General features: G+C 39.7%; 1 protein-coding gene across 2 annotated transcripts in view; it reads left to right on the top strand.

Moving 5' to 3' along the window:
• AGAP2 (ArfGAP with GTPase domain, ankyrin repeat and PH domain 2) overlaps nucleotides 1-25,985 on the top strand; it is a 636,919-nt gene that overhangs the window by 457,181 nt on the left and 153,753 nt on the right. The window contains exon 8 of one of the 2 annotated variants that reach the window (XM_053708204.1): nucleotides 1,590-1,742. The exons of the other annotated variant lie outside the window; for it this stretch is intronic. Within the exon in view, the coding sequence (XP_053564179.1) occupies nucleotides 1,590-1,742 (153 nt within the window). The remainder of the gene's footprint in view (nucleotides 1-1,589; nucleotides 1,743-25,985) is intronic. 2 annotated transcript variants of the gene reach the window in all.

Raw genomic sequence — 25,985 nt, 5'->3', positions numbered from 1 at the left:
ATAAAAAACTTTCTCTAAGCCCCAAAGTGGTACTTACCAATGATGAAGGGCGGCGATCCATCTTCATCCATCGGTGCTGCATCTTCTGCAATCTTCATCGTCGGTGGTCCTCATCATCCTTTTATATAGGGGTACCCTTGCATTCCTATTGACTGATTTGATTCTTAAAATTTAAATCAGCCAATAGGTTTATTTAGGTGTTTGAGATGCGGGGAGTGGCGGTTTAGGGCTTGATAGGTTTATTTAGAGTTTGCAATGCGGGGGTGGCGGTTTAGGGCTTAATAGGTTTATTTAGAGTTTACGATGCGGGGGGTGGCGGTTTAGGGCTTAATAGGTTTATTTAGTGTTTGCGATGTGGGGGGATGGCGGTTTAGGGGTTAATAGGTTTATTTAGGGGTTTGCGATGCGGTGGTGGCGGTTTAGGGGTTAATAGGTTTATTTAGTGTTTACGATGTGGGGGCATGGCGGTTTAGGGTATTAGGTTTATTTAGATGTTTGCGATGCGGGGGGTGGCGGTTTAAGGGTTAATAGGTTTATTTAGTATTTGTGTTGTGGGGGGATGGTGGTTTAGGGGTTATTAGACTAGGGGTTCATGTTAGGGTGTTAAGTTTTTTGACAACTTTCTTTTTCTTCATAGACTTCAATGGGGAATGTGAAAATGTGTTGGCGATTTCGCAATCGCAGGTGTTAGGTTTTTTTCCCTACATTTTTTCTCCATTAATCTTTATGGGGGAATACATGCACGTGCACGCCAAGTTGGAACTTGGTTTGTGTGTGGTATGTGGGTTACCGCAGCATAACGCACTCAAAGAGAAAATTGTAATGGCGGCACAATGGAAATTGCATTAAATCCACAATACTTCTAATCCACAGTGTATGACAGGCAACCGAAAACTGTGCTGTTGGGAATATTTATAATAAATAATTACAGCAATGTGCCTTACACATGAAATGCAAAAACATTAGTTCTCCCAAACCAAGGACAGAAATAAATCTATAATAAAAACAATTACATGACCAAAATTGTGAAGTCTATTTGCTATTTTGATTTTTTTAAACAATGGGCTATATTACAAGTGGAGGCACTCAACAATGCATGTTGTGTCTTAGTATAGCACAGAACCACCCTGTTAAAGATTAAACACATAGGTTAAGTCCCACTTGGGAGCTGTCAGTATTTCTCACAGAAGCTTGATGTACCTCCAGTGTTTTTTTTTTTTTTTTTTTTAAAGTGAGGTACAGCTGTTTGTGGTAAACATAATCATATGGTACTGTATAAATCCCATGTGCTTTAGCTAAGTAATGTCATGAAATTATTATTGTAGTAATACCTGTTAAATATATACAGGGTGAGTCAAAAATCTGGGACCTTCCTGTAAGATGTTTAATATTAGATTTATCTCATCATTGCCATTATTTAATAGTCCATTGACTGTACCTTTGATTTAGGTAACCACTTTATCATCTTGAAAGTTGACATATTGTATGCAACTTAAACATTTCACATATTTGGGTGGTTCCTAATTTTTTTTATACCCCATGAATCTTTTTAGTAGAGCTTACCTGAATAAATACTGTATCTATTAAAGGCTAGTAATGGAGGACCAACAAATGACTATTCATCGTCACTGCCTTCTACTCCAAACATCAGCCACCGGGAATTAAGAAGTGAGGTATCTATTGGAGTTAGCACTCCCGGGTCCCTCCATCGAGGAGCTAAGCGTCGCACAAGTCTCTTTACAGTAAGTATTCAGCAATGCATTGACCACTGTGTCAGACTAATGTACACTGCCAATTCTAATCTGCCATGTTCTAACCAATGACCGTTATTTGCTTTGCAGTATATAGTAAGCATGTTTTTCAAGAGGAAATCCAGGTGTTACAGATGTAACAAAAAGGGAAATCCCAGTCCCTTAGAAGAGCTAATATGAATATATTCTAATCAACCCACTCCTATCCATTTTTCGGAGTTTTATTTTTATATATATTTTTCTAATGTGTTTATTTCTACTTTCCACTGTGGTTACTAGTTGGATACTTCCATTAAAAACCCCATCATTGGTATTCATTTTTTTTCCTGAAAGTTTTTATTTTTTATAATTTTGGAACCTATACAATTCAGCAGTGTTGACCACTGAAAATCCATTTGAAATATCTTGGATTATAAATAAACTCCACATTTCGGGCTAGATTACAAGTGGAGCGGTATTTTGAGTTTTTGCTATAGCAAAAACTCTGCTAGGATTTTCATTTTTGCACTAGTCGGGTGTATTACAAGTTGAATGAAAAAGTCAAAATTCGAAACTCACAATCGTGTTCACGCATTCCCCATAGAAGTCAATGGAGAAAACACCCCACTCTCGAGCAAACACCATAACATATTATCAATAGCACTAACCCGACATAAAATTATGAATATTTCATTTTCCAATGTTCTTTACATAACAGAATATGTTCTATTTATTCATAAATAAATATTTCTATATATTTCTGATGTTTTTTTAAACAAATATATATTTATACCTATACTAGGCGATAAGCCTGCCCAGAGGGCAGTCTATTTAAAAAAAAAAACTACAAACCCCAAAGCTAAAATGACACAAAATAAAAAATGTAAAATTACAGAAAAAAATAAACAAAGGTATCCAAAATAAAAAATTTAAGCCTAAACTATACCCCTATAAAAAATCCCCCCAAAAATAAAAACACCCCTAATCTAATTCTAAACTACCAATAGCCCTTAAAAGGGATTTTTGTAGGGCATTGCCCTAAGTTAAACAGCTCTTTTATCTAAGCAAATTACCAATACCCCCTAACAGTAAAAACCCCACCCACCAAGCCCCCCAAAATAAAAAAACCTAACACTAAAAAAACTAAACTTTCCATTGCCCCTAAAAAGGCATTTGTATGGGCATTGCCCTTAAAAGGGCATTCAGCTCTTTTACTGCCCTTAAAATGGCAATCACCTATTTTCTAGCCCAAAAAAACCCCTAATCTAAAAAAAGCCACCCCAAAAGGGCAATCAGCTCTTTTCCAGCCCATTAAATCCTAATCTTAAAAATAAAAAAATGTAAAAAAATGCTAAAACTAAGCCCCAAATAGGTACTCACCGTTCCTGAAGTCCGGTGGAGAAGGTCTTCTTCCAGGTGGCTCCATCATCTTCTATCTTCATCCAGAACAAAGGCGGTGCGGAGGTGCATAGCTGGCTTCCCCGATTGCGTGGATCCTCAGCGGCGGTCCTCAATGGTGGTGGTCCTTGGCAGCGGCAGCGGTGTTCCTTGGCGGTGTGGAGGCTCCTCTTCATCCAATGTCCGTCGTACACTTAAGCTTGAATGCAAGGTACCGCATTCAATTTGGGGAACCTTGCATTCCTATTGGCTGAAATTTTGAAATCGGCCAATAGGATGAGAGCTACTGAAATCCTATTGGCTGTTGAAATCAGCCAATAAGATTTCAGTAGCTCTCATCCTATTGGCTGATTTCAAAATTTCAGCCAATAGGAATGCAAGGTACTCCAATAAATATGGGGTACCTTGCATTAAATCTTCAGTGTGCAACAAACAATCACATGAAGAGGAGCCTCCACGCTTCCGAGGACCGTTGCTGCTGAGGACCTCCACGGTTGAGGACCGCCGCTTAGGATCCATGCATCAGGGAAGCCAATTCCGCACCTCTGCTCCGCGCCGCCTTCGCTCCAGTTGAAGATAGAAGATGATGGAGCCGCTTAGAAAATTACCTTCTCAGGCGAATTTCAGGAACAGTGAATACCTATTTGGGGCTTAGTCTTAGCATTTTTTTTTAAAAAAAAGTTGGGGGGATTATTTTTAAGATCAGGGATTTAATAGCTGTAAAAGAGCTGAATGCCCTTTTAAGGGCAATGCCCATACAAATGACCCTATAGGGGCAATGGGTAGTTTAGGTTTTTTTAGTGGTATTTTTTTTTTATTTTGGTGGGTTTTTACTATTAGGGGGGACTTAGTATTTTTTAAATGTTAAAAGCTGTTTAACTTAGGGAAATGCCCTAAAAAAGGCCATTTTAAGGGCTATTAGTAGTTTAGTTTAGATTAGGGGGTGTTTTTTTTTGGGGGGACTTTTTTATTTTCATAGGGATTAGGTTTGATTTTTTTTATTTTTGATAATTTTGTTTATTTTTTTCTGTAATTTTAGAATTTTTTATTTTTTGTCATTTTAGATTTTTTTTTTATATAATGTTAAGTTTTATTATAAGTGTAACTTGGTATTGGGGCTAATTTAGGGGGTGTTAGGTTAGGAGGCTTAGTAATTAAATTAGTTATTTGTGTTGTGGGGGGTTGGAGGTTTAGGAGTTAATAGGTTAATTAAGTTTATTGTGATGTGGGGATTTGGCGGTTTAGGGGTTAATAGGTTAACTAGATTTATTGCAATGTGGGGGGGTTGGCGGTTTAGGATTTAATAGGTTAATTAGGTTTATTGCAATGTGGGGGTTTGTCGGTTATGGGGTTAATAGGTTAATTAGGTTTATTGCGATGTGGGGGTTTGTTGGTTTAGGGGTTAATAGGTTAATTAGGTTTATTGCGATGTGGGGGGTTTGTGGTTTAGGGGTTAATATTTTAATTGTTATTTGCGGATTAGGGGTTAATTACTATATTATTTTGCGATGTTGGTGGTTTTGGTGTTTGTTAATACTTTGTTCGAAAGGTTAGATTGTTTTTTGTTATACTTCGTGCAGGCAGTTAGGTTTTTTTTATTTCTTGCGGGTGGTTACGTGTTCTTTCTTTATTTTATGTGGCGGGCATTTGTATGTGTTTTTTTTTAAGGCTTTATTTGCCTACGCTGCATCCAGGTGGATTCCGAAAATGGCAGGGTGGTAAAAGAATCTACCTGCAGTGGATTCTTTCATCACCCTGCCATTTTCGGAAATCCACTAGGATGCAGCTTCACTGCATCCAGGTATATTCTTTTGGCTGCGCATGAAGCCAACATTCTTTTGGCTGCCTCACACAGCCAACATTCCTTTAAGGATGTGTGCGCAACTGGCGACACACGCGTTAAAAACACGATTATAGTATAGATATATATAGATATACATAGGGTGACTATATTGCCGCTTTAAAAAGGGACACTTATGAAAAATACATATGTCAGGGCTGTTTTCAGGGCTGTTTAAAGAAATGTTTTGTATAAGAACCCTGACATATGAATTTTTCATATGTGTCCCTTCTTAAAGCGGCAATATGGTCAAATATATAGATATACATAGGAAAATATTTTTATAAATACATAGAACATATTCTGCTATGTACAGAACATTGGAATGTGAAATATTTACAGTAAATACATAGTTAAAACCTTTGTTAAATATGAATATTGCATAAACCCTCGCAAAATTGTTTGAGCTCCACCAAAGTAAACACAGTTGTAGCTTAATTTAGGGGGTGTTAGGTTAGTGGGCATAGTAATTAAATTAGTTATTTGCGTTATGGTGGTTGGCGGTTTAGAAGTTAATAGGTTAATTAGGTTTATTTTGATGTGGGGGTTTGGTGGTTTAGGGGTTAATAGGTTAATTAGGTTTATTGTGATGTGGGGGTTTGGTGGTTTAGGGGTTAATAGGTTAGTTAGGTTTATTTTATTGCGATGTGGTGGGGTTGGCGTTTTAGGAATTAATAGGTTAATTAGGTTTATTGCGATGTGGGGGTTTGTCGGTTTAGGGGTTAATAGGTTAATTAGGTATATTGCGATGTGGGGGTTTGTCGGCTTAGGGGTTAATAGGTTAATTAGGTTTATTACGATGTGGGGGGTTGGCGATAGTATAGATATATATAGATATACAGTATATATATATATATATATATATATATATACACAAACGATTATATATATAGATATATAGATATCCATAGGAAAATATTTTGCTATGTACAGAACATTGGAATGTGAAATATTTACAGTAAATACAAAGTTAAAACCTTTGTTAATATTGCATAAACCCTCGCAAAATTGTTTGCGCTCCACTTGTAATCTAGCCCTTCATGTTTAAGTAAACACACTTGTAGCTCTGTTTAATAAAAAAAGTCAAACATATCCATAAAAAAAAGGATAATTTTATGATTAATGTTTTATTTTAATGACTTATTTGCAGGTTGACTCAAAATTATATGAAAATGTTATTTGCTCACATCTTGATTTATTATAATTGGTTAAAAGGACACTGAACCCAAATTTTTTCTTTCGTGATTCAGATAGAGCATGCAATTTTAAGCAACTTTCTAATTTTACTCCTATTATCAATTTTTATTCGTTCTCTTGCTATCTTTATTTGAAAAAGAAGGCATCTAAGCTTTTTTTTTTTGGTTCAGACCTCTGGACAGCACTTTTTTATTGGTGGATAAATTTATCCACCAATCAGCAGAGACAACCCAGATTGTTCACCAAAAATGGACCGGCATCTAAACTTACATTCTTGCATTTCAAATAAAGATACCAAGAGAATGAAAACAATTTGATAATAGGAGTAAATAAGAAAGTTGCTTAAAATGTCATGCTCTATCTGAATCATGAAAGAAACATTTTGGGTTCAGTGTCCCTTTAAGTGATCAGACATACAAAAAAAGCATCATCTTTAATGAATAGATTACATACAATACATTAGCCACTATCTTATGATTCTTATTGTTTATTTATAAAGTGCCAACAACATTGTACGTAGCCTATACAAAGGTACATTACAATTATAAGGGTACAATACAATACAAATCTTACAATAAAACATTATGTGTATTACAATACTTACATTGACAAGCACAAACAAAAGGAGAGGAGTGCCCTACCCCTGAGCACAATAAGTTGTATGTACACTTATCTACAAAGGGAGCTATAGTTAGAGAGACTCTCAAGCTTACATTCCACATGTTTTCTATTGATCTAGGGTTCCTATACCTAGCTGGTATGTTACTGACATGGCCAGGTTTTTTAAGGTTTAGGTCAAAGTTAAAAATAAAAATATAATATAGAAATAAAGATGCTATCATGGTCAAATGTATTCTAAATGTGCTGGAATTTAGCTACAAACAAATGATGATATAAAAAAATCAGTCCTAGCAGCTTTAGTTTCTGATTTATAATCTATAATTATTTATGCAAATTATGCTAATGAGTACAGACAGAATTTTTTTCTTCCCCCAATTTGCAAAAAAAAAGAAGAGGTTTTTTTTCCCAATATAGTTTTTGTGTTTATTCCAAATGAAAGAAAAGCACATTTCCTAGATTTATCAGTTTCGGCAGTTTAACACTTTGTAATGAATTGGAATGGCATAGAAAAGCAAAAATCAGCCATGCCAGATTTAATGGAGTAAAGTAAGAAATATTTCCAGCTATCTCTAATATCTGTAACACATTCTTTAAATAGGCTACTGTTTCTAGTCCTTGATACAACTGTAGATATTTCTTCTCAAAATGGTATTTAAAATAATCAACTACATTTTCACAAGGGAAAATGTATCAATTAGAAGAGTAAGTTTGTCATTTCAAAGTCATCACATGATCTATTATATATAATAGGGAACACAAATGTTAAATGATATCCACTACAATATGTTCCCACACTGCAAAACAATGGAACATTACAATGAAAGGAAATAGAATAAGCATGCTTACTTTATCTAACGTTGTATGTTTTTATTACTGATTTACATTCAATGAACCATTAATCTTGGAAACACTCATGATAAATATGATATTTTAGTAGCAGATTGTAGTCAAAATAGTTACTAATAGGCCAAGTTTAGAAATATTGCAACCTTTGCACAGGTACTTTGTTAGGTTTACTGACTTTATCAGATAGAATAATGTATCCTGTTGACAGCTATGACACTGAACCCAATTTTTTTCTTTCGTAATTCAGATAGAGCATGCAATTTTAAGTAACTTTCTAATTTACTCCTATGATCAATTTTTTTTAGTTCTCTTGCTATCTTTATTTGAAAAAGAAGGCATCTAAGCTATGGAGCCAGACACTTTTTGGTTCAGATACCTGGACAGCACTTGTTTATTGGTGGGTGAATTTATCCACCAATCAGTAAGAACAACCCAGGTAGTTTACCAAAAATGGGCCAGCATCTAAACTTACATTCTTGCTTTTCAAATAAATATACCAAGAGAATGAAGAAAATTTGACAATAGGAGTAAGTTAGAAAGTTACTTAAAATTGCATGTTCTATCTGAATTATGAAAGAACAAATTTGGGTTCAATGTCCCTTTAATAAGTGGATGAGTAAGAGACCCTGGATCGAAGGAGATGTTGTGTTTTTATAAAAATGTTATTCATATTCATATAATATACAGTATATATATATATATATATATATATATATATATAGTTTAGAAAATTTGACTCTGGGACGGTAAACCTAGCATATAATGTTATATAGTTCTGCACATAGTGCAGAATTATATAACATTAGCTTGCCGCCATGTTTCTAAAGCAAAGGGTTATATAGATATTTCGCAAAGAAAACAGAACACCGCTCCTGGCTCTACTGAACCGGTCTGCTTTCTTCTCCTAATCTGGGCACGCTGTCTAATCACAGCTGGCCCGATCATGCTATTAAATTCAATGTAGCTCGCGCCTGCTACTATACCAGAGCGGGAGCAAGATACATTGAGTTTAATAGCGTGATCTGGCATGCTGTGACTAGACAGCGTGCCCGCGATGCACTTAGGAGAAGAAAACAGACCCGCTCAGTAGGGCCAGGAGCGGCGTTCTGTTTTCGTTGCAAAATATCTATATAACCCTTTGCTTTAGAAACATGGCAGTAAGCTAAAGTTATATAATTCTGCACTATGTGCAGAATTATATAACATTATTTGCTAGGTTTACTGCCCCTTTAATGTTGTTCCATGCACATTATGATTTGAGTTTTAGAACTTCAAAAGAAAATGCAGATAGATACATTGTTTCTAAATTACCTGGAATAAAATGTCAAACCCTATTTAAAGGGACAGTCTACTAAAAATTAGACATGTGCAATGCTAAAAAAATTGTTTCATTTTGTTTCGTTTTCATTAGTTAAATAAATCATTTTGTTTCGGCAAATTAGTTTATTTAAGTTATAAAAAAAATTTGTTTCAGCAAGTTAGTTATGTTAAGTTAAATCGTTTTTCCGTATCTGTTTTTTTTTTATCCATTCTTTATTCATATGCATTATTCTATTCTGAAGTTTAGAATAGAATAATGCATATGAATAAAGAATGGATCCGAAAAAACGAAAGTATCTGAAAAAACGATTTAACTAAACATAACTAATGTGCCGGCGATCTGCGATTGCCAAAAAACACCGCCGCCACCCACATCGCCGACACTAAATAAAGCTATTAACCCCTAAACCGCCGCCCCCCCCACATAATCGACATGAACTAAACCTATTAACCCCTAAACCACCGCCCCCCACATCCCCAACACTACCTAAACCTATTAACCCCTAAACTGTAGTTCCCTGACATCGCCGACACTAACTAAACCTATTAACCCCTAAACCGCAGTTCCCCGACATTGCCGACACTAACTAAATAAACCTATAAACCCCTAAACTTTGCCAAAACTAAACCTATTAACCCCTAAATCGCTGTACACCCACAAGGCCAACACTAACCCCCACATCGCAACAACCTAAATTAAACTATATTAACCCCTAAACCTAACACCCCCTAATTTTAACATAATTACAATAGACCTAAATTAAAGTTACAATTATTAACTAACTACCTATTTGAAAATAAATACAAACTTACCTGTGAAATAAAAATAAAACCTAAGCTAGCTACAATATAACTATTTACTAACTACCTACTAAAAATAAATGCAAACTTACCTGTGAAATAAAAATAAAACCTAAGCTTACACTAATAAAACCTAAGATTACTAAAAATATAAAAACCTAACATTAATAAAAAAAATTATAACTACAATTACAAAAAAGAATAAACACTTAAAGGGACACTGAAGCCAATTTTTTCTTTTGTAATTCAGAAAGAGCTTGCAATTTTAAGCAACTTTCTAATTTACTCCTATTATCAATTTTTCTTCGTTCTCTTGCTATCATTATTTGAAAAAGAAGGCATCTAAGCTTTTTCTCTTGTAAGGTGTATCCAGTCCATGGATCATCCATTACTTGTGGGATATTCTCCTTCCCAACAGTAAGCTGCAAGAGGATCACCCACAGCAGAGCTGTCTATATAGCTCCTCCCCTAACTGCCACTACCAGTCATTCTCTTGCAGCTCTCGACAACATAGGAAGTAGCTAGAGAGATGTGGTGAATTTATGTAGTTTATCTTCAATCAAAAGTTTATTATTTTCAAATGGTACTGGAGTTGTACTGTTTTAGCCTCAGGCAGAAAGTTGAAGAAGAGTCTGCCAGTGGTTTTTGATGATCTTAGCAGGTTGTAACTAAGATCCATTGCTGTTCTCACACATAACTGAAGAGATGAGGTAACTTCAGCTGGGGGAATGGCGTGCAGGGTCTCCTGCTATGAGGTATGTGCAGTTTACATTTTTCTAGAGAAATGAATATGCTAGAAAATGCTGTTAATACCAGATTTATTTAAGGTAAGCCTGATTACAGTGATTTAATAACGACTAGTATCATGCTTGCTGTAAAAGGTAATATTCTTATTACTTTCTCACATTACTGAAATATAAACGTTTGCTGGAAGTGTTTAAACGTTTTTTTCTACATATTGGTGAAAAAACTTTATTGGGGCCGGGGGGCAGAGCCAACTGGGTAACTAGACGGTCGCGTTTTTCAGCAGCTCCTACCAAACTTGTTACTTGATAAATTTAGCAACCGTCTGTGCCCATATACTTTACTATAAAGCAACTAAAGTTGGCCTGAAATCATAGCCGTTCCTGACAACCACCTCTAAAGGGAGTAATTCCTCCTCAACAGATCTCCACAACCCTGATGTGTTTTTTCACTGACTGCGTAGCCTAAAGCAGCCATCTTGCGGCCTAGTTGACACTTTCATTCGGAAGCAAGGCTAACCGAGGGATATTTTCTTTAGCCCCCACCTTGAGGGGCCGCTACCCTATCCCACCATGGAGGACGCAGAACACATTTTGGCACAAATGCATATGCTCCTGGAAGAGTGCAAAGTTGCGTTCAGATGCCAACCTGTAATAGAGTCTCAGCAGCCGGCAGCGATGCTCCCATCTCCTACTGCCTACTCTATCATACCTGCTCCGGAGAATAGAGGAACTGTGGGACCGCGGAATATGCCGCCCATGAGACATCAGCTCCTAAACAGCGTCAGGCTAACCTGTATACAGCCCGATGCAGTTGATTGCGGTATAGCGGCGAAATGCTTAATGTCCGGTGTCCGGGCTTGCAGTGTCTCCTGGGAACCAGTGGGGACAGATCGCTTTGGAGGCGCAGCAATCCAGAGAGACTCTTACCTTGTGCGGTCAGAAGCGGTCTCCCATCTGGAGAGTCTTATCCAGCACTACCCACATCTCAAGGATTGGGAATCTATCACACTGCTCATGCCTAGGGTCCTCTCCAGCCCCACCATGTTTGGCAATATATGCATCGCAACTTGGCGAGATGGTGTGGGTTAGTGACTTACTTTAATTATGTGTAGCTCCAGTGTCCTATGGAACGCTTTAAAGTGATGGCGTTATTATCAGTCTATCGATCTCAAAATACATATGCCTCACTGACTGCTGAACGTTGGTTAATATCCTGGACATTTGGCTGTATTGATCAGTTTAGTTTATATGTGTACCTCCACCTTTATTGTTGTGCTTAGGATGTTTATGCTTTAACTTGTTTAGATTTCCAGATATGTGTTTCAGAGATTGTGTGCTGTAGCATCAGTTAGCAGTTACAGTATTATTATCCAAATCTTTCAGGAACATAACATCTCTATATTATCACTTTGGTTTTGCACATTGGTTAATCTTGAGGTTCTGCTGCACTATAATATTACATTGTTATTTAAAGTGAGCTGAGGGTATTGGCTCTCTATTTAGTCTGCCTATAACAAAATATGGGCTGCAGTAGCTCATAATGGCAAGATGTACTCAGACCACATTTACTTTGTTTTATAGTCTATCATTACTAAGAGGACCGAAGCTTTTTGTATAACTTATCTGTGTGTAAGTGTGATAATATCTCTTAGGCTATATCCATGAGGCAATCTATTGTATTGGTTTAGACTTGTCTTAAATATCAAAACTAATAGAATTTTTGAAGAGCATAGTCAATTAATTTTCTACTGCACTAGTTCTATTATAGTACAACTACTTGCTTGTCTCATTAATATATACAGGGGAGGCTTGTGTATTTGCTAAACAAGGATGGCATTATAATGGAGGTTATGCTCCATACCTGACTGCCCACTAGAAGCTTATATTAACTGCTGCAGGGCATAGGGCCCGTGCACTGTGGCAGATATATATTTACACCATTATCATTTGATAGACGGTGGTTGCCACCTAATAAACCACTTACTCACTCCCCATGATGGTATGTACTTAATTTAGTTTAGAAATGACTGATTTTGACCTATTAGATGTTTATTGTCCCTTAAATAACCCTTTGCCTGAGTATATTGAGCGACACTTACAACATCTCCCAGTTTTTACCCAATAATTATACCATCTGTTTATACCCTCCCTACCTTCCATAGTTATTCTAGCCTATCCACAACATATATAAATTAGAATGTAGGATAAGTCTATAAGTACATAAAGCAAAGGCCATGGCACCCTCCAATTCTTGCTTAACCAATGCTTCCCGCAACAGAATAACATGCTGTCTAGTTACAGTATATTTGTTAGCATACATATCAGGCTCACGCCTTAGTGATCCTCTAAACTATGTCAGTTGGGTAAGGGACAGATATAAATAACAGAGCTTTGGAATGTAGTTTATATGTCTATATGTGGGATGTAACAGTCCCTACCATATCCTACTATGTTTACTGACCCTGCAGCCCATCTTTAACTGTACTACCAGTTCTCCTTAGCAGTGCCATGAGTAAGAGCGTCTCTCTACAAATTTTGGTTGCTCACAATTGTCTCTATATGTGAAGAGCTATGTCGGGTGATTGCACACTCATTTCCCTGGTCCTAGTTCGTAGATGGTGGGACAACCCACAATTATAATAAATATCTTGAGGCCAATACATGGAATATCAGTAATATGGATTACTTCACATACTTGAATCACCTCCCTCCCCCCCCCCCACTCATGATAATGTACCCTCTACTTTGTGCTAGATTGAATATATCATTTCAGACATCATCTATTACTACAGGAAGCAAATATCAATATCATATTTAAACATTCCACTTCAGATTCTGTTTATCACTGTAGGAAGGGAATATTATTTTATATTTTACATAGCATTATATATATTGGTTATACTCTAATTACCTTATCTCTCTCAATTTAAAAAAAAAAATATATTAGAGGTTTATCATTGAGATCCAAGAGTGGTCTTCTTGGACACAAGTTCCTTCTTTCGCTTTACTATTTCCTGCTACTCTTGTTGGCCCAAGAGTAACCTACTATGTCATGTAGAAGGTTTCTGAAAGATTAGCACCTTATTTGTTTAATGTTTGAAATTATGTTAAATGTTGGCTAAATGTTTATTACATGCTCATTTTATTATCCTTGTAACATTGAAGCCTTATTTCATGTGACAAAAGAATATGTTATTATGATCTATGTCTTTAACTAAACCTCAATAAAAAAAATAAAAAAAAAAAAAAAACTTTATTGGGGCCCAGTTTTTTTCCACATGGCTGGCTAGATTTTGCCTAGGGATAGTTTTTTATGGCCCTCTCACTGTGAGTACAGGTCAGGAGGGGCCTAATTTCAGGCCTAAATCGTGCAGTAGTTTTTGCAGCTTGAGACTTCCAGCTTCCCTGAAGGAGTCCCCTGAACACTTAGGACCTCTACAAAGGGTTTTTGTGCCTTCAAAAGTCGTTATATGGGCAGGTAGTACCACAACAGAGCTGTGGCAGTTTGTTGTGACTGTTAAAAAACGTTTATATCGTTTTTTTGATCCGGTTTTGAAACTAAGGGGTTAATCATCCATTTGCAAATGGGTGCAATGCTCTGTTAGTCTATTATACACACTGTAAAAATTTCGTAAGATTTACTGCTTTTTATCACTGTTTTTCAATTTCTGACAAAAATTGTTTCTCTTAAAGGCACAGTATCGTTTTTATTTTTGCTTGTTTACATTTATCAAAGTGTTTTCCAAGCTTGCTGGTCTCATTGCTAGTCTGTTTAAACATGTCTGACATAAAGGAAACTGCTTGTTCATTATGTTTAGAAGCCATTGTGGAACCCCCTCTTAGAATGTGTACCAAATGTACTGATTTTACTTTAAGTTATAAAGATCCTATTCTGTCTTTAAAAGATTTATCACCAGAGGAAATTGACAAGGGGGAAGTTATGCCGACTAACTCGCTCCACGTGTCAGAACCTTTGACTCCCGCTCAAATGGCGCCAAGTACATCTAGCGCGCCCATGGCGTTTACTTTACAAGTCATGGCGGCAGTTATGGATCATACCCTTACAGCAGTATTGTCCAAACTACCAGGGTTACAAGGAAAGCGAGACAGCTCTGGGACTAGAAAAAATACAGACTTCTCTGACGCTTTAGTAGCTATGTCTGATATCTCATGATAATGTACCCTCTACTTTTCAGAGGGGCTCAATATGCGGTTTGTCTTGTGTATACCGCACTCTAATTATTGCATTCCTCACTTCCCAAGCTTCAATTCCCACATAATCTTTGAGAAAAGAATCTGTAAGACAATTCGGATCAGCAGGACTGACCATCATTGCTTCCCATCTGTATATATACTCCTAACACAATGTCTGGTAGCCTCTATCATGGTGCTAGATTGAATATATCATTTCAGACATCATCTATTACTACAGGAAGCAAATATCAATATCATATTTAAACATTCCACTTCAGATTCTGTTTATCACTGTAGGAAGTGAATATTATTTTATATTTTACATAGCATTATATATATTGGTTATACTCTAATTACCTTATCTCTCTCAATTTAAAAAAGGAAAGCGAGACAGCTCTGGGACTAGAAAAAATACAGAGTTCTCTGATGCTTTAGTAGCTATGTCTGATATCCCCTCAAAATATGCAGAAGCTGATGCAGGAGAGCTTCTTTCTGTGGGTGATTTTTCTGACTCAGGGAAGATGCTTCAGGGAGGTTTTAGCTACTCTGGATGACTGTGACACCATTATAGTGCCAGAGAAATTGTGTAAATTGGATAAATACTATGCAGTGCCTGTTTACACTGATGTTTTTCCAATACCTAAAAGGTTTTCAAAAATTATTACTAAGGAATGGGATAGACCAGGTGTACCGTTCTCTCCCCCTCCTATTTTTAAGAAAATGTTTCCAATAGATGCCACCACACGGGACTTATGGCAAACGGTCCCTAAGGTGGAGGGAGCAGTTTCTACCCTAGCTAAGCCTACAACTATTCCCATCGAGGACAGTTGTGCTTTCCTAGATCCAATGGATAAAAGTTAGAGGGTTACCTTAAGAAAATGTTTATTCAACAAGGATTTATTCTCCAGCCTCTTGCATGCATTGCCCCAGTCACTGCTGCTGCAGCCTTCTGGTTTGAGTCTCTGGAAGAGGCCTTACAGGTAGAAACTCCATTGGATGATATACTTGACAAGCTTAAAGCGCTTAAGCTAGCCAATTCATTTGTTTCTGACGCCGTTGTTCATTTAACCAAACTAACGGCTAAGAACTCAGGTTTTGCTATACAGGCGCGTAGGGTGCTGTGGCTTAAATCCTGGTCAGCTGACGTTACTTCAAAGTCTAAGCTTCTCAACATTCCCTTCAAGGGGCAGACCCTATTCGGGCCTGGACTGAAGGAGATCATTTCTGATATTACTGGAGGAAAAGGTCATGCCCTTCCTCAGGATAGGTCTATAAATTAAGGACCAAACAAACTAATTTTCGTGCCTTTCGAAACTTTAAGACAAGTGCGGCATCAACTCCCTCTAATGCAAAACAAGAGGGAAATTTTGCCCAGTCCAAGCCGGTCTGGAGACCTAACCAGGCCTGGAACAAAGGTAAGCAGGCCAAGAAGCCTGCTGCTGCCTCTAAGACAGCATGAAAGATCAGCCCCCGATCCGGTAACAGATCTAGTAGGGGGCAGACTTTCTCTCTTCGCCCATGCTTGGGCAAGAGATGTCCAGGATCCCTGGGCGTTGGAAATTGTGTCCCAGGGATATCTTCTGGACTTCAAAGCTTCTTCCCCAAAAAGAAGATTTCACCTCTCACAATTATCTGCAGACCAGATAAAGAGAGAGGCATTCTTACATTGTGTTCAAGACCTCCTAGTTATGGGAGTGATCCACCCAGTTCCAAAGGAGGAACAGGGGCAAGGCTTCTATTCAAATCTCTTTGTGGTTCCCAAGAAAGAGGGAACCTTCAGACCAATCTTAGATCTCAAGATCCTAAACAAATTTCTCAGGGTCCCATCTTTCAAGATGGAGACTATTCAAACCATCCTACCTATGATCCAGGAGGGTCAATACATGACTACCGTGGACTTAAAGGATGCTTATCTTCACATTCCAATACACAAAGATCATCATCAGTTTCTCAGGTTCGCCTTCCTAGACAGGCATTACCAGTTTGTGGCTCTTCCCTTTGGGTTAGCTACGGCAACAAGAATCTTTACGAAGGTTCTGGGGTCACTTCTGGCGGTCCTAAGGCCACGGGGCATAGCAGTAGCCCCTTACTTAGATGACATTCTGATACAGGCGTCGAATTTCAAAATTGCCAAGTCCCATACGGACATTGTTCTGGCATTCCTGAGGTCTCATGGGTGGAAAGTGAACGAAAAGAAGAGTTCTCTATCCCCTTTCACAAGAGTTTCCTTCCTGGGAACTCTGATAGATTCTGTAGAAATGAGGATTTACCTGACAGAGGACAGGTTGTCAAAACTTCTAAATTCCTGCTGTGTTCTTTATTATACTTCTTGCCCTTCGGTGGCTCAGTGTATGGAAGTAATCGGCTTATTGGTAGTGGCAATGGACATAGTTCTGTTTGCCCGCCTACATCTCAGACCACTGCAACTCTGCATGCTCAGTCAGTGGAATGGGGATTACACAGATTTGTCCCCTCTACTAAATCTGGATCAAGAGACCAGGGATTCTCTTCTCTGGTGGCAATCTCGGGTCATCTGTCTAAAGGTATGACCTTCCGCAGGCCAGATTGGACAATAGTAACAACAGATGCCAGCCTTCTGGGCTGGGGTGCAGTCTGGAACTGTCTGAAGGCTCAGGGGTCATGGACTCAGGAGGAGGCACTCCTTCCAATAAACATTCTGGAACTAAGAGCAATATTCAATGCACCTCAGGCTTGGCCTCAGCTAGCAGGAGTGAGGTTCATCAGATTTCAGTCGGACAACATCACGACTGTAGCTTACATCAACCATCAAGGGGGAACAAGGAGTTCCCTAGCGATGTTGGAGGTTTCAAAGATAATTCAATGGGCAGAGATTCACTCTTGCCATCTATCAGCTATCCATATCCCAGGAGTAGAGAACTGGGAGGTAGATTTTCTAAGTTGTCAGACTTTTCATCCGGGGGAGTGGGAGCTCCATCCGGAGGTGTTTGCACAGTTGATTCAACGTTGGGGCAAACCAGAACTGGATCTCATGGCATCTAGCCAGAACGCCAAGCTTCCTTGTTACGGATCCAGGTCCAGGGATCCCAAGGCAGTGCTGATAGATGCTCTAGCAGCGCCTTGGTCCTTCAACCTGGCTTATGTGTTTCCACCGTTTCCTCTGCTCCCTCGTCTGATTGCCAAGATCAAACAGGAGAGAGCATCGGTAATTTTGATAGCACCTGCGTGGCCACGCAGGACTTGGTATGCAGATCTGGTGGACATGTCATCCTTTCCACCATGGACTCTGCCTCTGAGGCAGGACCTTATACTTCAGGGTCCTTTCAACCATCCAAATCTAATTTCTCTGCGGCTGACTGCTTGGAGATTGAACGCTTGATTTTATCAAAGCGTGGTTTCTCGGTCATTGATACCTTAATACAGGCGCGAAAGCCTGTCACCAGGAAAATCTATCATAAGATATGGTGTAAATATCTTCATTGGTGTGAATCCAAGGGTTACTCATGGAGTAAGGTCAGGATTCCTAGGATATTATCTTTTCTCCAAGAAGGATTGGAGAAGGGTTTGTCAGCTAGTTCCTTAAAAGGACAGATTTCTGCTCTGTCTATTTTTTTGCACAAACGTCTGGCTGAGGTTCCAGACGTGCAGGCGTTTTGTCAGGCTTTAGTCAGAATCAAGCCTGTGTTTAAACCTGTTGCTCCACCTTGGAGTTTAAATTTAGTTCTTAAGGTTCTTCAAAGGTATCAAACCTGGTTTTTTACCTAAGGTGGTATCTAATAAAAATATCAATCAGGAGATTGTTGTACCGTCACTGTGTCCTAATCCTTCTTCAAAGAAGGAACGTCTTTTACACAATCTTGACGTGGTTCGTGCTTTAAAGTTTTATTTACAAGCTACTAAAGATTTTCGTCAACATCTGCATTGTTTGTTGTCTACTCTGGACAGAGGAGAGGCCAAAAGGCTTCGGCAACCTCTCTTTCTTTTTGGCTAAGGAGTATAATACGCTTAGCTTATGAGACTGCTGGCCAGCAGCCTCCTGAAAGGATTACAGCTCATTCTACTAGAGCGGTAGCTTCCACATGGGCTTTTAAAAATAAGGCTTCTGTTGAACAGATTTGTAAAGCGGCGACTTGGTCTTCGCTGCATACTTTTTCAAAGTTCTATAAATTTGATACTTTCGCTTCTTCGGAGGCTATTTTTGGGAGAAAAGTCTTGCAGGCAGTGGTGCCTTCCATTTAAGCGCCTGCCTTGTCCCTCCCTTCATCCGTGTCCTATAGCTTTGGTATTGGTATCCCACAAGTAATGGATGATCCGTGGACTGGATACACCTTACAAGAGAAAACATAATTTATGCTTTACCTGATAAATTTATTTCTCTTGTGGTGTATCCAGTCCACGGCCTGCCCTGTCATTTTAAGGCAGGTGTTTTTTTTTTTTAAACTACAGTCACCACTGCACCCTATAGTTTCTCCTTTCTCTTGCTTGTCTTCGGTCGAATGACTGGTAGTGGCAGTTAGGGGAGGAGCTATATAGACAGCTCTGCTGTGGGTGATCCTCTTGCAGCTTCCTGTTGGGAAGGAGAATATCCCACAAGTAATGGATGATCCGTGGACTGGATACACCACAAGAGAAATAAATTTATCAGGTAAGCATAAATTATGTTTTTTTGGTTTCAGTACTCTGGACAGCACTTTTTTATTGGTGGATTAATTTATCCACCAATCAGCAAGGACAACCCAGGTTGTTCACCAAAAATTGGCCAGCATCTAAACTTACATTCTTTCATTTCAAATAAAGATACCAAGAGAATGAAGAAAATTTGATAATAGGAGTAAATTCGAAATTTGCTTAAAATTTCATGCTCAATCTGAATCACGAAATACAATTTTTGGGTACAGTGTCCCTTTAAATAAAAAAAAATAAAAAAAATACCATTACAAAAAATAACTAACGAAATTATCTAAAAAAAAAAAAAAAAAAATTATTCGTATTCTAAAAAACCCACCCCAAAATAAAAAAACCTAATCTATGATAAACTACCAAGGGCCCTTAAAAGGTCCTTTTGTAGGGCATTGCCCTAAAGTTAACCGCTCTTTTGTAAAAAATAAAAACAAACACCACCTAACATTCCAACCCCCACCCCCCAAACCCACAAAATAAAAATAAACCTAATCTACCCATTGCCCTGAAAAAGGCATTTGTATGGGCATTTCCCTTAAAAGGGCATTCAGCTCTTTTTCTGCCCATTAAAAAAAAAAAAAAAAAAAATCCTATTACAAAAAATAACAAACAAAATTATTCAAAATAATAAAAATTATTCCTATTCTAATACCACGTTTTTTTAAAAAAAAAAAAACACCCCAAAATAAAAAAACCCTAATCTATAAAAAAAACTACCATGGGCCCTTAAAAGGGCCTTACGTAGGGCATTGCCCTAAAGTTAACAGCTCTTTTGCTAAAAATAAATACAAGAAACACCCCCTAACATTACATACCCCCACCCCTCCAAACCCACAAAATAAAAAATAAAAACCTAACTAAAAAAACCCTAATCTACCCATTGCCCTGAAAGGGCATTTGTATGGGCATTCAGCTCTTCATTCAGCTCTTTTTCGGCCCATTAAAATAAAAAAGCCCTAATCTAAAAAAAAAAAACATCCCAAAAAAACAAAAATGAAAACTCTAACACTAACTCCAAAATCGGTGCTCACAGTTGCTGAAGTCCAGCAAACGATCTTCATCCCAGTGGCGAAGCAACTTCATCCAGGTGGCTCCATCTTCATCCATAGAGGAACAGGCATCTTCTTCATCCGTGCAGAGGCGAGGCGGCCGATGCGCGGAGGTCCATCTGTCCGACGTGGAGGTCCTCTTCATGTGATCATCCGCACACACTGAGGATTCAATGCAATGTACCCCTTTTATATTGGGGTACCGTTGCATTCCTATTGGCTGAAAAATTAAAATCAGCCAATAGTAATTAGAGCTGCTTAAATCCTATTGGCTGATTTAAACAGCCAATAGGTTTTAAGCAGCTCTCATTCCTATTGGCTGATTCAAATCAGCCAATAGGAATGAGAGCTGCTTAAATCCTATCTTTTTTATTTTAATGGTGAAAAAGAGCTGAATGCCCTTTTAAGGGCATTAAAAGAGCTGAATGCCTTTTTAAGTGCAATGCCCTTACAAATGCCCTTTTCAGATTTTTTTAGTCAGGTTTTTTCTATTTTGTGGGTTTGGGGGGGAGGGGGTTTGTAATGTTAGAGGGGGATTTGTTTTTATTTATTTGCAAAAGAGCTGTTAACTTTAGGCAATGCCCCACAAAAGGCCCTTGGTAGTTTATTATAGACTAGTCCTAAAGCCCGTTTACACGGGCCATTTTTTGCAGTACAGTGGTCCCACCCCTTGCGCTCTCTCCCTTTCCCTCTCTTTTGCTCTCTCTCTCTCTCTCCCCCTCTCTTTTGCTCTCTCACTCCCCCTCTCTTTTGAGCTTTCTCTCTCCCCCCTCTCTTTTGAGCTCTCTCTCTCTCCCCCCCCTCTCTTTTGCGCTCTCTCCCCCTCTCTTTTGCACTCTCTCTGTCCCCCCTCTCTTTTGCGCTCTCTCCCCCTCTCTTTTGCACTCTCTCTGTCCCCCCCTCTCTTTTGCTCTCTCTCTCCCCCTTCTCTTTTGCTCTCTCTCTACCCCCTCTCTTTTGAGCTCTCTCCCCCCTCTCTTTTGCGCTCTCTCTCCCCCCTCTCTTTTGCGCTCTCTCTCCCCCCTCTCTTTTGCGCTCTCTCTCCCCCCTCTCTTTTGCGCTCTCTCTCCCCCCTCTCTTTTGCACTGTCTCTGTCCCCCATCTCTTTTGCACTCTCTCTCTCCCCCCCATTTCTTTTTCGCTCTCTCCCCCCTCTCTCCCCTCTCTTTTGTGCTCTCTCTCCCCCCTCTCTTTTGCACTCTCTCCCCCTCTCTTTTGTGCTCTCTCTCTCCCCTCTCTTTTGCGCTCTTTCCCCTCTCTTTTGTGCTCTCTCTCTCCATTCTCTTTTGCGCTCTCTCTCTCCCCCTTCTCTTTTGTGCTCTCTCTCCACCCTCTCTTTTGTGCTCTCTCTCCCCCCTCTCTTTAGTGCTCTCCCCCCCCCTCTTTTCCACTCTCTCTTCCCCACTCTCTTTTGCGCTCTCTCTCCCCCCTCTCTTTTGCTGTCTCTCTCCCCCCTCTCTTTTGCTGTCTCTCTTCCCCCCTCTCTTTTGCTGTCTCTCTCCCCCTCTCTCTTTTGCTGTCTCTCTCCCCCTCTCTTTTGCTGTCTCTCCCCCCTCTCTTTTGCTGTCTCTCTCCCCCTCTCTCTTTTGCTGTCTCTCTCCCCCCTCTTTTTTGCTGTCTCTCTCCCCCTCTATCTTTTGCTGTCTCTCCCCCCCCTCTATCTTTTGCTGTCTCTCTCTCCCCCTCTATCTTTTGCTGTCTCTCTCCCCCCTCTCTTTTGCTGTCTCTCTCCCCCCTCTTTTGCTGTCTCTCCCCCCCCTCTCTTTTGCTGTCTCTCTCCCCCTCTCTCTTTTGCTGTCTCTCTCTCCCTCTCTCTATCCTCCCTCTTCTGCTTTCTCTATTCACCCTCTTCTATTCTCTCTCCCCCCTCTCTTTTGAGCTCTCTCTCCCTTCCCCTCTCTCCCCTCTCTCTCCTCCCCCTCTCTATCTCTCCCCCTCTCTATCTCTCTTCCTTCTATCGCGCAACCGTGCCCGGCCACCCCCCCTTAACGGCAATTCACGCCCGGCCACGCCCCCGCTCACGCCCACTTCTGCCGCAGATCAGCTAGGGACTCAAAGGCCAGGTGTGTTTGTCATTGTGCTGTCTCTACTGCGCATGACAGCTTCGGACAAACACACTTGGCCTTTTATTATGTAGGATTAGGGTTTTTTATTTTGGGGTGGATGTTTTTTTTTTACAGTGGTCCCACCCCTTGCGCTCTCTCCCTTTCCCTCTCTTTTGCTCTCTCTCTCTCTCTCCCCCTCTCTTTTGCTCTCTCACTCCCCCTCTCTTTTGAGCTTTCTCTCTCCCCCCTCTCTTTTGAGCTCTCTCTCTCTCCCCCCCCCTCTCTTTTGCGCTCTCTCCCCCTCTCTTTTGCACTCTCTCTGTCCCCCCTCTCTTTTGCGCTCTCTCCCCCTCTCTTTTGCACTCTCTCTGTCCCCCCTCTCTTTTGCTCTCTCTCTCCCCCTTCTCTTTTGCTCTCTCTCTACCCCCTCTCTTTTGAGCTCTCTTTCTCCCCCCTCTCTTTTGCTGTCTCTCTCCCCCTCTCTCTTTTGCGCTCTCTCTCCCCCCTCTCTTTTGCGCTCTCTCTCCCCCCTCTCTTTTGCGCTCTCTCTCCCCCCTCTCTTTTGCGCTCTCCCCCCTCTCTTTTGCACTGTCTCTGTCCCCCATCTCTTTTGCACTCTCTCTCTCCCCCCCATTTCTTTTTCGCTCTCTCCCCCCTCTCTCCCCTCTCTTTTGTGTTCTCTCTCCCCCCTCTCTTTTGCACTCTCTCCCCCTCTCTTTTGTGCTCTCTCTCTCCCCTCTCTTTTGCGCTCTTTCCCCTCTCTTTTGTGCTCTCTCTCCATTCTCTTTTGCGCTCTCTCTCTCCCCCTTCTCTTTTGTGCTCTCTCTCCACCCTATCTTTTGCGCTCTCCCCCCCCCTCTTTTCCGCTCTCTCTTCCCCACTCTCTTTTGCGCTCTCTCTCCCCCCTCTCTTTTGCTGTCTCTCTCCCCCCTCTCTTTTGCTGTCTCTCTCCCCCCTCTCTTTTGCTGTCTCTCTCCCCCTCTCTCTTTTGCTTTCTCTCTCCCCCTCTCTTTTGCTGTCTCTCCCCCCCTCTCTTTTGCTGTCTCTCTCCCCCTCTCTCTTTTGCTGTCTCTCTCCCCCCTCTTTTTTGCTGTCTCTCTCCCCCTCTATCTTTTGCTGTCTCTCCCCCCTCTATCTTTTGCTGTCTCTCTCCCCCTCTATCTTTTGCTGTCTCTCTCCCCCCTCTCTTTTGCTGTCTCTCTCCCCCCTCTTTTGCTGTCTCTCCCCCCCTCTCTTTTGCTGTCTCTCTCCCCCTCTCTCTTTTGCTGTCTCTCTCTCCCTCTCTCTATCCTCCCTCTTCTGCTTTCTCTATTCACCCTCTTCTATTCTCTCTCCCCCCTCTCTTTTGAGCTCTCTCTCTCCTCCTCTCTCTCCCTTCCCCTCTCTCTCCCCTCTCTCTCCTCCCCCTCTCTATCTCTCCCCCTCTCTATCTCTCTTCCTTCTATCGCGCAACCGTGCCCGGCCACCCCCCCTTAACGGCAATTCACGCCCGGCCACGCCCCCGCTCACGCCCACTTCTGCCGCAGATCAGCTAGGGACTCAAAGGCCAGGTGTGTTTGTCATTGTGCTGTCTCTACTGCGCATGACAGCTTCGGACAAACACACTTGGCCTTTTATTATGTAGGATTAGGGTTTTTTATTTTGGGGTGGATGTTTTTTTTTTTTTTTTTAAACAGGGTATTATAATAGGAATCATTTTTATTATTTTGGATAATTTTGTTTTATTTTATGTAATGGTACTTTTTTAAATTTTTTTTTAATTTTAGTGTTTATTCATTTTTGTAATTGTAGTTTTAATTTTTTAGTAATAGGTTTTTTTTATTTTTAGTAATGTTAGGTTTTATTAGTTTAAAGGACCAGTCAATAGTATAAAAATGGTAAACTGAAATGTCAGTATTGGTGCATAGTAAATGTGCAACATGAAGCATCTGTCGCATAAAATTAGTACAAGTAAATGTAAATAAATACAAATTTTTACTTTTATTTTTAGCGTGTTAAATTATGGCACTGCGTCCCGACCGCCCCTGTCCAGAGTAGGATGTACACGGATGTGATGGATATGCTTCACCTTCCAATCAGAGGAGCAGTAATTAGAATAATAATTTGCCTATTGCACATGCGTGCGTGTACACGTCACTACTCCATACATGCTCACGTAAATCACGCACGTGACCCCGGCCGTATCATCCTCGCTCGCCTTAAATACTCAGTGCAAAGTATTATCTTATAGCAGTAGATTATAACCATCATGTGGCTGGTTACTCTCTTTTTCTTACATTAGTTCCACATGACAGTGTTGCTTTCTAACGTCTAAAAAGTAATAACGGTGGGCTAAGAAATTTTTGGAAAACAGATATCTTTCTGTAAATTACACATAGATAAATGTCACTGAAGGCACATAAAAATGCTGCCATTTATAAATATCGGTATTTCAGTTCCACCATTTACAAGTATCAGTAACATCCTTTTCGCAAGTATCACAATGTCAGTGTAGCCAGTCACTAGCTTCAGTTATCAATTGTTGCCTGTCCGATAGCGTGCCAGAATGAAGCCTGCGCACTGCTGTTCCATCCAAATTATGCTGTGCACACTGCTTCTTTTTTGAGCATGCTAGCACGTTCGCTGGTCACTGGTTACGTCAGCAGTGACGTAATCGGACAATTAGCGCATGCGTACTTCCCTGAAATCGCATATACGTATATGCAATTGTGATTGGATACTGGCATCCATATGATTTAAGAGGACGAGAAAACGATATTGATTTTCAAAACGCTCGTTGTCAATCAATATAATTTGTTTTTAGGCCAAGTATGTCTCAAAATTATTCTCTTTTTATAATACACCTTTTTATGTGCAGATCCTATTCTATTGACTGGTCCTTTAGGCTTAGGTTTTATTTTTATTTCACAGGTAAGTTCGTATTTATTTTTAGTAGGTAGTTAGTAAATAGTTATATTGTAGCTAGCTTAGGTTTTATTTTTATTTCACAGGTAAGTTTGTATTTATTTTTAAATAGGTAGTTAGTTAATAATTGTAATTAATAGTTTAATTTAGGTTGTAGCGATGTGGGGGCCGGTGGTTTAGGGGTTAATAGGTTTAGTTAGTGTTGGCGATGTTTGGGAATGGCGGTTTAGGTGTTAATAGGTTTATTTAGTGTTTCAGTTAGTGTTGGCGATGTCAGGGATCTGCGGTTTAGGGGTTAATAGGTTTATTTAGTGATTTAGTTAGTGTCCGCGATGTCGGAACTGTGGTTTAGATTAGAACAATGAAAAATTACAAATATGAATAATGGATCCGAAAATTCGGAAACTGATTTATTCATTTTCTGAATTTTTCGGGATTTTAGTTATGGTGCCGATTTGGATGCATTCAAATCTCCGAATCGGCAAAAATTTGTCTGAATACTAAATTCGGCTGAAACGAAACTCACATGTATACTAAAAATTAAACTTTCATGATTCAGATAGGGCAAGCAATGTTTAACAACTTTCCAATTTACTTTTATAATCAAATTTGCTTTGTTCTCTTGGCATTCGTTT

The sequence above is a fragment of the Bombina bombina genome, chromosome 3 (genome assembly GCF_027579735.1).
Source record: "Bombina bombina isolate aBomBom1 chromosome 3, aBomBom1.pri, whole genome shotgun sequence".
In the NCBI taxonomy this organism is placed as follows: domain Eukaryota; kingdom Metazoa; phylum Chordata; class Amphibia; order Anura; family Bombinatoridae; genus Bombina; species Bombina bombina.
Note: the sequence above shows the minus strand (reverse complement) of the source record. Positions and strands in the feature narration are given on the sequence as shown.